Raw genomic sequence first — 16,057 nt, 5'->3', positions numbered from 1 at the left:
CATGATTGGTTACCTGTTGACATTTTTCACGTAATGCTTCAACTGTTGATACAACTTCGACGCGCGTAACTGAAACTTTGCATGCCGAGTAGCATCGTTTTATAGTTTGTTGAAGTCTGCATTTAATATGGCTCAAAATACTGAAAATGAAAATATCGTTATGGGTCAGAAAATACCGGAGAAAAGAACTGATTATATAAAATACCCAGATGAGGTCAGAGTTATTGAATTAATTTATATTTATGGATTGATTAAATATACTTTTGTTCTTTCTTTTGAATCTGAATTCAATCGTTCGTTTAAATATGATTTTATGGTATTTCATTGTAACTTACCGCATTTTTTTATTTATACATCATTTTTATTTATATTTAAACGTTAAAATTATAAAGAAAAACAAAGATAATTTGCTTCGTTACTTTGTTCGATAAATGGACGCCGTTAAACCTGTTTAGCAAGTTTTAAAGCGTCCTTCCGTTGCTAAGTTTGCCAATCATAAAGATGCTCTCCAACTGTTTACTCTTAAATGTTTAAATACCATACGCTGCAACTTATTTGCATGAAAAATGATTAAACTTTGTCGGCTAGCATGTGTTTTATAAAAATAAGTGGAATCGATTCAGTAGTTTCATTAAAAAAAATTATATAGTCCTTAGAAAATCATGAGGATGATCGTTTCATTAAAAGTGAATGAGAAATCTAGATTAAATAAATTATACTCAGAAAGCGTTTGGTAAAAAATTTGTGCTGCCAGCTGCTGTTTGTAGAAAAAATAAATGAGTTTCAAATATTAAATGCATATTAAAAATTTTGTTCAACAAATCTAAAACCATATGAATGTATAAAATGCATTATTCATAAAAATATTTTTATATATAACTTTTTCACATATCTACATTTCATTGTGTGTATAGATACCGAGAGGCATTGTTTATGTTAAATGATTTAAATTTCCTGCCATACAAAAATTACTATCAGGAGTTTGAAGTGGTTAAGATTTTATGCAAATAAATGACACTTCAGCTTTGTTAATAATATGGCTCACTTTTTAATTAAAACAGGTTCATATACTTTTTTTTTAATGACCTGATTAACTTTTTGCATTGGTTTGAAGAATGTAAACTTTCAACTTCTAGTTCATAAATATTATTACAAATATAACGAAAAGTCCACTTTATTTTTCTTTCATTCTATTTAAAGTGCTTTTCTAATTGTTTAATTACTTAAAAATCCTTATATTTTTAGTAGATTTCTTAAAGTAATATACTTTACAGCAACAGTTCTCATGATAAGACTTTGAAATAAGCAATTTTAATTTTTAGCACTTTTTCTCTAATCATAGTCTGTAGAACCTGAAATTGTCCCTCATTTACATGTTTATATATGCACAGGTTTGTGTATAGCGTTTTGTTCGTGTTATCTTGTATACATGATAGCAAGAGAAAATTTGAATTGTTGAAAGATATATTATAAGAAGGGAAAGATCTCAGCAGAGTTTATCAATGGGCCATCCGATTCAAACGGGTAGAATTAATAGGAGGTTAAATTATTCATTCTCTCATAATTCCTTTATAAAAGGTAAATCAAATTACTCTAATAACTGAAGATATTCTACAGTATTGTCAGAATATCTTCATGGTAATGTATGGCATTCAAAATATCAAACATTATTGTACAGAAATTTGACAATATTTTGCGCTGAAAGGTTTTCCAGGGTTACAGTATCTTAGGAGTCAGAGATTAGAAAGTAATTTCTAATGCTTAACTTTGCCTACCGTTTACCTTAAGTTTGCAACAGCTTCTTAAAAAGTTTCTATCAGTCGCATTCTCTACCACTATCTTCTTCTAATTAACCTTATCCTGTATAAAATTAGAGGAAGAAAATCAGAAGAGAATGAAATTTTCTTTTCCTTATATCTTCTTATAATAGAATCTTTTGCTTTCTAACATGTCAACATATATATTATTTTACTTATTTACAACAATTAGGAGACTGTTTGTAATCTTAATATATATACATAAAGTATTCTGAAAAATATTTAAAAGGCATACAACTTTTAAAAGCAGATATGATACTTAATGGGATAGCAGAAATCAACTATTATGGAAGAATTAATTTCAGTGTTTACTGTGTTATTAATCATCTGTTACGGAAACAATTAGTGATGGGTTGCACTTCTTTTTAGTCCCAAAATTAATATATTTAACTATATTGATACATCAACAGTATTGTTGAAGCATTTTCAGTATTAGTGATCTAAATAAAATAATGAAAATAAATAGCTGCTGTAAAAATCTTATGAATAAGGGATTCATTGACTGAATTAACTTCATTTTCTTATCATTTTTAATGATTGTTAATGATATAGATACTGAGACTGTTTCATCCCCCCCCCCTCCATTGCACATCAATAGAGTAAGAAGAAGAAAAAATGGCATAAAATATTATCTCTTTTCAAAACAAGAACCTGTAGGATTCCAAGTAAAATTTGCAATGCAGTACACTGTATTTGAAGGTTGATTTGTTAAATTAGCTTATCAGTTTGCGGCTATATGGGCTCAGTTTAGATTATGAAGATTACAGTTGAATGATTTTCCTCTTTCTAAACTTTCATATCATATATTCAAGAGAATATTAAACCCCTTCAATGCTAAATTATTTCACCATGTAGCATCTGATATATTGGTGGATCTTCAGTGGAATTAGATATCAAGTTTCTGAACCTTTAATCTTGACAACCTCTAGACTTTAGTAAAATACTAAAATATTTAAAAAAGGCATTATTTTGTTTTAAAGTTTTATCTATGGATGGTTTGTAGAAATGCATTTATAAATAAAACTATTAATTAAGTTAAATAAAAGTATTGAATTTTTGCAAAATTTTGCATTTAAAATTGAGTTTTATTTAATTATTTATAGATTCCATTGAAAATACATGATAGTGATTATGATAAATTTAACTTGAGTAATGTACACTGTAATATGAGCTGCATTGTTATGTATAATAATCAAAGAACCAGATATTTGCTCTTTTTAAATTTTTATTATATTATCTTTTATTTGTATTTAAAATTATATTTGTTTGATTTTAGTTTGAGGTACTAGAACTTCAGCTTGGCCAAGCTATCAAAAGAATGTGGGTTATACAAACTCGACTTGATAGGCGTGTTTTTACTTCCAAAAAGTAATTATATTTTTACATTTTTGTGTATGATATGTAAGAATTTTGTAGTTTTCAATGACAAAATGTATCCTTTTTTTCCATAGAACTTGGTAATTTTAATTCTAATTTTAAAAAATAAATAAAATATAACTGCCATATTACTTCTATTTAAACCCTCAAATTATTATCTGCTTCTGGGATTTATTCTTAGTATGAAATTTATTTATATCATAATGACTTTTTAAAAATTGTGGAACATGAAATAGTTTGAAAGAAGAGTTAGAATTGCTATAATTTGCAATTTCAAATGGTACATCTTTTAAATCTTTCTCTCTCTCTCTCTATATATATATAATGAGAAATTTATATAATTTATTATATAATATCTGTCCATGCACTTGGATCTGAAAATTTACTTCTGGGTATGTGAAAAGCTCTAGGCATATTTACATCAAAAATTTTGAAGCAGAGAAAGTATATTTGATTTGTGCTTTATTTCCATTTTTTAGTATGATTTATTTCTATTTGTCATTTAGAATGTTAAATTGATAGCTTTTGAATCACCTACATTTTATGATGCTGCTTTCCTGTCTTCATCAATAATGCATAAAGAGTTCAGATATTTTGTATGGTGGTGAATTTCTACGAATGTGATCGGTATCATATAAAATCCATTTGAAGTTGAAAAACTGCTTGATGATTGATATTATCATGATGAAAGGAAATATTTTTGTAACAGATAACCATTCTGGAAATCTCATTCTGCATTTATATTTTGCATTAGTAATAAACTCTTCAAATTAAAAAAAAAAAAAAAACCTATTTGAATTTTATTATAAATTTGATTCAACTGCTTTGTTATACATAAAACTTTGACAAACCTTTTGAAGTTGATTCATTTCTCGGAACATTCTTTCATTGTTTTGCAGCACTGTTCAAAAAATTTTAATTTTTATTGCCTTTTTTTTTTCTCGTCTTAATTATTTTTGGTGCAGGGAATTGTAATAAATCTACAATAACCAATTGATTGTTCCATCAGAATACTTTATATTACATATTTAATTAAAAAGAATAAATAATAGATGGAGAAATCTGAACTTAAAGAAGCTCTAACCTAATGGGAATGTGATAAAGGTTTCAAGTTTGAATAAGTCTTGGGTATTGTGTGCTAGTATTTTCTCATCATTAGATGCCTTATAAAATAGAGTAACAGAGCTGCTCTTACTCAAGAGAACATAGGTAATAAAACTTTCGAATTGTTTGCTTTTTTTCAGTCACTATTAGGCCTTACAATACCAATCAACATAAGGAAACAAGATTTTCCTTTCATACTTTCTAATTTTTATTATCATTTCTCCTAGCACAAAAAATATGTGTGAACCATGAATATGTGTAATTATGAATAAACTGCTTTTAAATGGGAAGCTAATTATTTCTTATTCAGCCTCATAAAAAATGTTTATTGGTAAAACATATTCACACTGAAGGAAGTTACCAGCTGTATTATGTGGTACTGACCTCATGAACTCAAATTCATGAGTCCACTTTTGTGGCCGGCAAAATCTTGAGATGCTAAGAAAAATCAGAAAGCATGTTGTGTAATTATACTTAACATTAAAGATCTCTCAAGTGCTTACTTGATCTTCAGAATTCTGGGCAAAAATTTCTGCTGCTGTGGTAGGATCTTGACAATTTAACTTATTGAAGTCAGTCCACCGTGCATCAAAAATGATAATGACAACTGATAATAACCATTTGAATTGATTAAGGATTAATAGATACAGTAATACATGCCTTTCAAATAGCTAATGTCCATCATAAAAGAAGGAAAAGCAGCCTAAATTATAAATGTGAATTTAAATTCTGTACAAATCCTAATTTGCTCTTATCTGTTTGGCATGTATTTGGGGTCCTCTGAAGTCAAATGGACTATTTTATTTATATTAAGGGAATATTACACCTTTTCAGATTTTTCAAGAAAACTTAACATGTTTTCATATAAGCCTAATCTTGAAGCAGATCCCTGTGACATCTTATTATTGGTTCTAATTATACGATTATTTTCATCATTATTATCTTTTAGTTGAAATGAATTAACTTTTTGTTCTAGTTTTTTTAATAGATACTTATGATGCCTATATATATATATATAATATAAACAATTATAGCTTGTTTCATTAAATATTTTTGCAGGTTTATGTATGAAGCTGAATTGAACAAACTGACACAAGAAGTGGACAGATGCAGTAAGACAGAATTTGTCTAATGTTTTTTTTTTTTTTTTTTTTTTTTCCTTTTATTTTACATACATAAATTGTTACTGTCTTTCTTGGAATTATTTTTTTTTTTAATTTTCTTAACATTGCATTTATTGTACTATTTTGAATGCAGAGTAAATATTTTTCTTCTGTCTTTTCTAGAAAAATACAAACATCAATTGAAAAAATGTTCCAATTTTTTTTAATTAAGGATTTTTAGAAATTGTATGTAAAAAAGTGTACTCTTAATATTTTGATAAATTTGAATTATTCTCTAAGTTCTTTAATTAAATTCTTGAAATCAATTATTTTTTTAAATATACTTAAAAGGATTCATACTAGAAATTTCAAAGTTTTCCTCCTTTTTATCGTAATTTTTTAAATACTATAAGATGGGAAAAAGACTCAGTATGGTGTCATCCTATTCCCACATAAAGGTGTAGTTTAGAGTGAAGAAAACAGAGTAGAATTGCCCAGATAAGTATTTGTAGCAAAATCCTGGCCGGAAATATTTTCAAGTTAAAACCATTGTTGTTGACCTTTGCATTACTCCACTATTACTCATAGAAGAACTTTGGTTGCCAAGATTTCAGTTAGTTGCTTTTCAGGGAAAACTGTACTTCTTTTCCCATCTGACAGTCACATAAAAGATTCAGGGCTTTTCATGCTTTAAGTTTACATTGTCCATGAGCTAAGTCCCTTATAGAAACTAAAATAGGGTTCGATACATTTTTACCCATCTCTTTAAAAAATAAGCAAAAAAGAATGCTTAGTATTATATTATTTCTTTGTAAAAGGCAAAACTTCCATAGCCCTGTCTCCTTTTAAGGTATACAAGTAGACTGTGAACACTATATTAAAAAACTTTCATTTGTTCGATTTTTTTTTCTTCCGTACTTGTTGTGAATGAATTCCCCCCCTCCCATTAAATTTTTAGTTGTGTTATGTACTTGGTAACTGTATGTAATAAAGTAGAAGGAAAACTAATAAAAGGTCTACAAGAAATATAGATTTCAGGAATCAAGAACTCCATAAATAGCATCTTTTCTTCTCTTAAAGAAAGTGCTACCTGTGAAAATTACTTTCAAGAATTGAGTGAAAAACTAATTTGCTTAAAAACTAAGGAAATTGGCAGCATAATGTTATTAAAATATGATGCTTGCATTGTATAAGAGGAGGACACAATTTAAATATTTGCCTACAATATTGTTTACTGTAGAAAAATGTTCCGTTCTTTATAATATCGAAATATGCCATTAGATATATTCTTTGAGAATATTTCCATGGACTGTTATAAAGAGATTTTTTTCAATCATATATCTAATCTTTATTTTTTCACAGAAAATATTTCTGGTTATTCTTTGAAAATTGTTCCATTATAGAAGCAGGAGTGCAAGAATATCTATAACTATTAATAAGTTATCTGTAGTTCTTTAACTGAATGCAAAGTTTTTGTTAAAAGTGTTAAATATAGGTTAAAATTACATCTAAGTTAGAAGTTGTAAATCAATTTTCAGTACATAATTTCTAAACAATTGCAGCTTTTGAAAAAATTTTGGTACAGAAAGTGTTGCATATGATGAAGCAATAATTCACTTAATTTGAATTATCTTTCTTTCATTAGTTATAAGGGAGTTAAAGACAAATGAAAATTTCAACACTAGATTCCCCCTCCCTTGAGCTAAATTGCCGATCTATGAACTCGCTTTGATTTTTCTTCTCCCTACAATATCTCATTCACCAACTCAAATCCAGTCAAAATTGCTTTAATGCTCATGTTCACAAGTATATACAAAATTTTTAAAGAAAGGTTATTTGGGGTTCATGGACCATAATCATAGTATCTGTGCAAAAATTTCCATCATAAAAACCATTGTATTAGGTATTATTCCTTTAATAAATTTATTTAAGAATAATATAAATAAAACTTTGAAATATGTTAAATTTGGCCTGTTAGGTTGAAATTCAAACTCCTTTGAACTTTCTGTTTGGAAATAAGAGTCATGTGTTTCACTGATTTATTTTTATTTGAAAACATAACTGTAAACTCCTACATGAACAATTGTTTTTAATTATTTATTTGATATTTAGCATTTGAATTAAGTCTTTGGCATAGCATATTTAATGAGATGAAGAGTTGCATTTTGTTACCAAATAAGTATTTCCTTGAATGTTTCAAAGAGCTGATTTATTGATTTCTAAAAAAAAATCAAAATTTAAAGTACTATATAAATTGATAAAATTTAAAGTGATTACTTGGTAGTATGCAAATAGTGTTAAATGATTTTTTTTTTTTAAGTCTCTGATGACATTTTCCTTATTCATTTTAGCACAAAGATTAAAACTGCTCAAGCTAAAAGATGAAGAAAAGACTCGAAAGATAATGAAAGTGCTTATCGTATTGCTGTTGATTTCATTGTTTAGATTTGTTCTTGTATACTTTTGATCCCTGAGCTTATTTTGATGGGCCTGATACACCTTTTGTACAAATTTTTTTATACTCTGTTTATGCAACTTTTTATATACTTTTACAAGTTTTTATAAATTTTTGTTCAGGGTTTTACATACGGGTATATATTAATAATGTTGAATTTGTTTTTAAAAAATAAAAGTTTTTTTTAATTGCTAATAATTAATTATATAGTTGTTTTACTTTATCTCTAATGGATATAAATGTGCAATGACATGCTTCCCTTAACTGTGCTACTATGTTGTCTTCATCAATACTTTCAAAACTTCTTTCGTCTGAAAAATAGATAAATCAACATCAAATTTTGATAAACAAAAATATTTATTTAAATGCAATCATACTATGAATGGAATAGAAAATATTAGTTTAAGTATTATATTTTAGCAAATATAATTAATTATTATCTGTAGAAATTCCTAAGTTTTTAAATTTTTTAAATCTGAAATTAGGTTGATCTCAGTGTATTTTTGAGTATAACAATAAACAGATTTTAACAATATATTTAATTTTTAAAAAAAATCAAAGAATAGGTGTAGTTGTACATCTTTTATTGTATATTTAAAAAGTATCATTGTTTCCTTTCTAAAGAATGTTTATAAAGAAAATTAATGCTTTTATTTATTGACAAAAAACAAAACAAAAAACTTAAGATTATTTTATGAAATAGATCCAAGCTAAATAAAAAAATTGTAAATAATATTAAGTTTAAAATTAGAAAATAACAGTTAAAGAAATTTTATGATATAATTTTATAAAAAGCATGGATCGATTTTATAAGCAACCATAAAAAAAAAATCCTTTCACTAAATTCCTTTTATATATATATATATATATATAATAGGAATGCTGTAAATATAGACAGAAGAGAAAAAAAAATGTTCTTCATAAAATATGGAATAGCATACCTTTAATAGGAATATGGCCAGCTAATTCACAAACTGCTACATTAAAAGAAAGATCATTTTTTGTCCCTATATAAAAAGTTGTAAAGATTTGTGTAAAGGATAGAAATATACACAGTTTAAATTCACACTTATTATTATTTTTTAAAATATTAAATAATATAAAAAAAGGTGAAATTTATTATCATAATTAATTGACAAAACAATGTTTATATATATCTGAAGTTTATAACATTAAGAATTTTTGGCACTACACCCGTGTACTGAAAATCACTCACCATAATAAGCTTCTCTAGCCCAGACATATAATCTTACTGATAATATTCCAGTATTTTCCTTGGATGAACAAAAAGTATTTCCACGGGTTAGGAAGATGTTATGTGGGATCTTTTTTTCAACCAAAAAATCAATAAGGATCATCACTGACCTATTTTAAGTTTTAAAAAAAATGCCTTTAGTTTCATTCAGTATTTAAATTAAGTTTGGACAGGAAAATAAATTCTTAATTATTAAAAATAAACAATGTTCAATTTCAAAAAATAAATATATACTAGAAAGTAAGTGCATGTTTCACCTTACTACTTCCAAAATATCTTCCTTTTTAACTACTTCAAAGGCAAAACCTTCTGATGGAAAAGACGTAAGTATATAGCATCGATCTTCTAATTGAGTAACAGGCTATAAACATAATATCATTATACACATAAATATCTTATAATCTCATATTAATGGTTATATAACAATAAAAGAAACCAAATTCACATATTAATTTTCGAGAAATTATGAGTAAATATTGATTTAAAAACAAGAGTCTTCTTAGTTTTTAATATGTTATAAAAATTAAATTCATTTTAATTGTTAGTTTGTACTATACAAATCCGTAAAAAAATTTTTAAAAACTATGCATTTTCTAATTAAATATCTGTAGTTCATACAAGTATATAAGTTGAAAACAATAATATCAAAATAATTTCTCTATTCTTTTATTTAATTTTTCTTGGTATATTTGTGATAAAATGAGCTAGTAATAATCATCTTGCAACACAGTAAATATTTTAGCAAATAAAAGTATTGCAAGTATGAAAAGTATTTTGCAGGAATGAGTGACAAAAGGGGGGGGGAGCAAATTTCAGGCAATTCAGGTAAGCATTCATATGATTTAATATAGTTTAATTTTTTTATTATTTTAGTATCCATGTGAAAATGATTTTATTTTATGTGTATCTCATGTAAAAAAGACAAAAGTACCAAGATTCTTCCTAAATTAACCATAGTTATATATTAATGACTTCCAGTCTTGCAAATTAATGTATTGAATTACTGTGAAAAATAATAAAGAAATAATAAATTTCAACCAAATCTAACATAAAACAGTTATGTTGCAGAACCTGCTATGGTCAATGTAACAAGAAGAATTAATGAATTACTAATATTTTATTACATTATAATAAAATAATTATATTTTAATTAATAATTCATTGTGAGCACACATTGTAGACCTAATGTTTTATAATTCAAAGAATTTTAAGTCTAAATTTCATTTATTACAGACTCAAGTTATCCATCATATTATATACATAGAAAAATGTATAGTAATATTTTACTTACAGCAGATTCAAGATATAATCTGTGCTTCAAATAGTAAGCATGAAAATGAAGATGATTGACAGATGCATATGCTCCTAAACTATTGAAGCCTAATCGAAAATCCCTGTAATAAGAAAATATAATAATTCTGCTACTACATGAATGTTAAATATTTTTTTTTAGATATATAAACAATAGTTTGTAAAGGATTTTATTAAGGGTAAAGTTTTAGTTACACAATTGATGAACAATAGTTTGTTTTATTAAAAGTTTAATCCTAAAACTTTTCTATAAATATTCATGGCAACTTTCATTAATAAAAATCTGAGATCTTTTTATTCTTCATATTAATGTGTCAGATCAAAATAAAAGTGCAAAATATTTTTGTTCTCGTGAAATATAAACTAACCCTACTTTTTTCACAGAAAATTGGGACATGAGTGATATATATTTTTTTCTCTCTGTCCTGTGTATATCTATTTAAATGTACTGAACTTGATGAAAATGAACTTATTTACTTCTATTTAATTGATTTATCAAAACAGTCAAGAAAAAATTATTAAAAGTTTTATTATGTAGTAAACTGATCCATCTATTAATATTTTTCTGAAGCAAATTTTATTTCCGTTTTTTTAATTTCCAAAATTTACAACGCAAATTTGCCATATATATAAATGATTGAAATTATCATAAAATTTAAAAATCAATTAAAATGATATAATCTAAACAAATAATAATATAGAGGCATAGCGACCAGAGTGTGTGGGGGAGATAAGAGGATATAGATGCCCGGGCACCATGGAAACAAAACATTAGTACATATATATCACTTTTGGAAGAAAAATATGCAAATGTGAAAAAGTAATGCCATACTCAAAGTACATATTAAATTTGCAAAGCCACTGATGGTGACTAAGTGCAAAAAAAAAAAAAAAATTTATATTATATCCCAGATGCCATTTATTTCTACTATGCCACTGTAATATTAATGTGCTATGTCGAATCAAAAACTGGAAATTAACTCCCTTTTTGGTTTTTACAACACAATCGCTATTTTTTGTACACAAATTATTATGATAATTACCTTTGTTTATTGAAAGAAAACTTAGTGAATTTGTAATCTTACTTTTGAATATCATTAAAGTAAATATATTAGAATATTATTCAAATTTAATAATTATGTTTAAAAACGATTTTATAAAATATTTATTAATAATTTACTAGTAAATTTGAAATAAATTCAACAAATATTCATTTCTGAATTTTTTATTATAATCTAGGGGTATGTAAAATTTATATAAAACATTCTAAGGAACTATGAAACAGTATACCTGTCAAAACTGATTAGCATTATTTCCACTGCAAGTCTAAGTGCATTAAAATTCAAGACCTGTAAAATAAAATTATTGACTCTAAAATTAAAATATTCATACAAAATGGAATCAACAATTACCTTTCTACATTCAGACATATAAATAATGGATTGTTTTTGAGACAGATAAATTAGTATCAATCTTACTAATTATCTTAACATCATTTTAAGAATTAAAAAGTTTGAAAACTATGATTTATAATGCATGTGCTTTCAAGTTTTAACAGGATAATGAAATGGTCATACTTTAAGATGTACACTTTGTCAATAATCCAATAAAAATTGAAAGATAGGAGTCTAGAACAATATTACAAAATTTCGGAATCGACTGACATACTGAAAAGCATCACATTGCATTGGAATCAGAAAGTATTTGCAAAAATCAACAAAAAATATTGAAAAAGAGGAGAGGGTAAATTGGGTATATTTCATTTAGAATTTGCTGGTGTATATTCAAATTGAATGTTAATAGAAATGCATTGCTGTTTGAAATATATTTATTCCCTAAAATCTGTCTTTGGATTTAATACAAAGATACATTTAATTTAATATGTTTGAATTGATGATTTAATATGATTGGATAGTTGAAATGTAATCAAAATTTGGAACTTACTTGAGGGCAAAACCTATCAATGCAAGGAACCAACAAACTATGGCCAAACTCCAAGGGACTCACATTAATAATCAAAGCATGCTTGTAGGTTTCCTGTAATGAATGCACATTTTAGATAAATATAAACATAAATAATAAAATATAGTTGATATAAGTTTCCATGCTAAGTCTTACCACATTACTTTCTGGTTTAGACTGAAACCAGTGCTGAGGTTGAATCATAAAAAGAACCTGAAAAAAATTTTACTTACTTATTTTGATGTTTATAACAGTTTCAATTAGAATATAATTTAGAATTCAAATAAAAATTACTTCTTTTTCATTCACTTTTCCAAAATGGAATTTGTCTTTATCAAATGGCATGCTGATATCAGAAACAAGTTGTGGAGTTCGTCTCTCTATTGCTCGTTTGATATTTAACTGTAAACATCACAAATATGATTTTACAAGAAAAGCATTTAATAAATAATAACTATCATAAATACCAATATAAATTATAATTTTTTAAATAATTGCAATATCTGTACAACATTTTTCTTCATATAAATCAGCGAAGTAATAATATGCAAACATGATAGAATTTACCACAGGATTCAGACGCATAACTGATAAATATGTTATAGACTGTATCCTCAACCTGACTCTTAACTAGCATTTTTCAAAACCTGGTGAGTGCTCCAGCAATGAATTTTTCACTGCAGTCAGGTTAGATAGGGTAGGATTTCTTTCAAATGACACAGACTGGTTTCACTTTAAAAACAGCTTTTCACCAAACGAAAGCGAAGTCAAATCCCTCTTAGTATAGGATGTTGCACTATATTTCCAATATGTTTGATATTCTAAATTCTGCACAACATTGGGAATTATTGTAATAATGTTGAAGGATGTTTTGTGGAAATAATAGGAATGATTTCTAAGTGCTTCATGGTTGAACTTTGATCACCAGAAGATGCCATACATCTCCTTTATCATGAATCCTTGACTCATAGACTTGGTTAGATGTGCTAGACAAGTGAGAATAGAACCACTATGATATAAGATCCATCCATTTAGTTTGAAGTAACAATGGATTGTTTTTTGAGATACATAAGTTAGTATAAATCTTATTATCTTAACGTCATTTAAAAAATTTGAAAACTATGACTTATAATGCATGTTCTATCAGGATGATATGCATTGATTCCCTATGTAGAGCATTATGTACTTCAAAAGGTATAGCCAATAATCCACAGAATACCTAGGATGGATTTTATTCTCAAATATGCTTCTAAATAGGTTTATTTTGCCAAGAGGTAATCTTGCACTTTCAATAATAGTCATGCTTCCTGGAGATAGTAGACTCAGTGCACGAAGGATTCAAGAATCAACCAACATTTCACTACGTTTGAGATCCTGCTACATATTAAATATAGTCAAATGTTATTATTTTAGCAATATGTGAAAATTTAAGTTGTGAGATTTCATGCTCTCTGTATGGCAACTCTAATCAGAAATGATTCTTTGTGTGTGGGGTATAATTTAAATAAACAGAACTCATAAATCATTCAGTTACTTCTTAGTTTTTATAAAGGCAGAAATATTTTATAGATAGCAAAAAGAAAGAAGAAATCTCTGGTATAAAAACTTTAGGCAGAAAGCAAAGGGAGTATAGGTGTCTCAGGCATGTCATGGAGACAAATCAGTAGTGTGTTTAAGGCATTTTTTAAACACAAATTTAAGAGAAGATTAGGAAATAATACTATATCCTGGACACTGTTTCTCCTTGCCAATCTACTGATGGCATCTGGAAGTAAAATATACTGATTGTGTCTTAGGCATCCATGTTAGGCCACAGGAAAACCTCAATATGGAAAGCTTTTACAGAATTGCATTATTTTGACTGACAGTTGCATCTCACAAAAAATGCTTGTTCATTTCAAAATTGCTACAGTCTATTACCACATATTTAAGTTTTTATCTTGCTTGTAAATATGTTTTTATTGTTTGATTCACTATCCTGTTTTAAAGATGATATAATCTTTTATTGTAGACACATTATAATATATGCTACTACATTCACAAGATTTATTGTTATGCTGGTTATATTCTATATAGGTGATACCAATAAAATCTGCTTCCATAGAAATTTGGTTATATATTTGTACAAATATATCCAGTTTCCATATTTTTTTTTTTGTTTGTTTACTGCTTATCTATAAATATGTTATTTTAACTATGATTTTCATTATGGTTTTTTTACATACAGTGGTTGAAATAACAGTGCATAAGCTGAAATTTACACTACATAAAAATTAATTATTTGATTATATCTTTGATATGAATCAAAAATAGAGATAATTTCCATTTTTTTCAAATGACAAATCAACCTCTCTCTCACTATATATATATATATATTGTGTTTTTTCTACTTATTCTGATGTATGTTTATGTTACCTGTACAATAAAATTATATTTTCCTTGAAGGTCCTTAGTTTCCAAATCTCTTAACTGATATCTGAAACAGCCATTATTCATCTTCGTTTCCCAATTTGTTTTCAAATACTGGTCAAACTGTAAATAAACATTTTTTTTTAATTACAATTAATATCATGTTTTTTTAAAAAAAAATTTAAATGAAAGCAAGTGAATTTTGAAGCATTTATTTTCCAAAATAAAATAGTTGATTTTTTCTGTAGAATTTTAAAATAAAATTAAGTAGAAAAAAAACTGAGAAGTGTAACTGCTTTACTATTTATATTGTTATTTACAAGTTTAAATCTAGGTATTACTGTATTTTATAGTAATATAACAAGAATAGATTATATTTGTTCCTTTAATACTGTACTAATTTGCAATTCAAGTAAAGCTAAGTGTTGCCTTTTGGCAACAAATTTTTCCTTAACTATAAACTGCACTTAAATCAAAATAAAATTTTTAAAAATTATTTTCCCCATAGTTTATTCAAAAAATGAAAGTTAAAAAAAATTAATCAATTTTTAAAAAATCAAGTATTTACAAGTTAAAACTAAAATTATATTTGTGTGATATAGTGTCTGCCAAAAAAGCAGTGTAAGTTTTAGTACAGACCCAGACCTTGAATCTTCATCATTAAAATTTATTCAATTCGGTATTAATATTTATAAACACTAATAATTATTAGTTTATAAAAAAATAAAATAAAGAACATCATTTCATTTACTTTAACTGAGCAGCAAATGGCGATTTCTCTAATATTTTATAAGTGTACAACTTAGTGATTTTATCATTACTTTATTTTCTTTATAATTATCATTATTTATTTATTTTCATTATTGGATAAGCCTGTTTAGGAGCATAAAATGAAATAGTATACTTGTACCTCATTTTCTTCAATTTGCTTCAAACAAAATGCACATCATATGTAAATCTTAATATCAGTTATTGATTGTATTTTTATCTCCACACTCTTAGTTAATTTATTTAGTCTTTGGGCAATTTTAAGTTTTATTGTGGTAGTATAATTCACGGTAAAGTATGATTCATGATTTAATTATAAAAATGGTAAAATATGCAATAAGCTAACAAAATAGAAAAAAACTTCTAAAGTTTCAGAAGTTTTAATTAAATGAAATCACTTAGATATCAAATAAATTTGTATTTGTCAGCAAAAGAGTTGAAGAATATATAAAAAGTGTCATAAAGAAAAATAAATATACATTTGTAATTAAAAGTC

The 16,057-nt window shown here is 26.2% G+C and overlaps 2 protein-coding genes across 5 annotated transcripts in view; one reads left to right on the top strand and one right to left on the bottom strand.

Moving 5' to 3' along the window:
• Positions 1-10: 10 nt before the first annotated feature.
• LOC129959435 (uncharacterized) lies at positions 11-7,892 on the top strand. Its single transcript, XM_056072266.1, has 4 exons — positions 11-214; positions 3,094-3,185; positions 5,358-5,410; positions 7,753-7,892. The coding sequence occupies exons 1-4, from the start codon at positions 128-130 to the stop codon at positions 7,866-7,868; spliced, it is 348 nt and encodes a 115-aa protein (XP_055928241.1). The 5' UTR covers positions 11-127; the 3' UTR covers positions 7,869-7,892.
• A 137-nt stretch (positions 7,893-8,029) lies between these two features.
• The window catches only part of LOC129959434 (GDP-D-glucose phosphorylase 1-like), a 49,010-nt gene continuing 40,982 nt past the window's right edge, over positions 8,030-16,057 (bottom strand). For all 4 annotated transcript variants that reach the window (XM_056072262.1, XM_056072263.1, XM_056072264.1 and 1 more), the window contains 10 exons: positions 14,800-14,916; positions 12,679-12,786; positions 12,541-12,597; positions 12,367-12,459; positions 11,713-11,771; positions 10,403-10,505; positions 9,369-9,472; positions 9,073-9,221; positions 8,798-8,863; positions 8,030-8,167 (listed from right to left, as the gene is read on the bottom strand). In XM_056072262.1, the coding sequence (XP_055928237.1) occupies positions 8,055-8,167; positions 8,798-8,863; positions 9,073-9,221; positions 9,369-9,472; positions 10,403-10,505; positions 11,713-11,771; positions 12,367-12,459; positions 12,541-12,597; positions 12,679-12,786; positions 14,800-14,916 (969 nt within the window). In that variant the 3' untranslated portion in view covers positions 8,030-8,054. The remainder of the gene's footprint in view (positions 8,168-8,797; positions 8,864-9,072; positions 9,222-9,368; positions 9,473-10,402; positions 10,506-11,712; positions 11,772-12,366; positions 12,460-12,540; positions 12,598-12,678; positions 12,787-14,799; positions 14,917-16,057) is intronic.

Source organism: Argiope bruennichi, chromosome X1 (assembly GCF_947563725.1).
Source record: "Argiope bruennichi chromosome X1, qqArgBrue1.1, whole genome shotgun sequence".
NCBI classification, from domain to species: domain Eukaryota; kingdom Metazoa; phylum Arthropoda; class Arachnida; order Araneae; family Araneidae; genus Argiope; species Argiope bruennichi.
The sequence above is the reverse complement of the archived record's forward strand: the minus strand, read 5'-3'. Positions and strand labels throughout refer to the sequence as shown.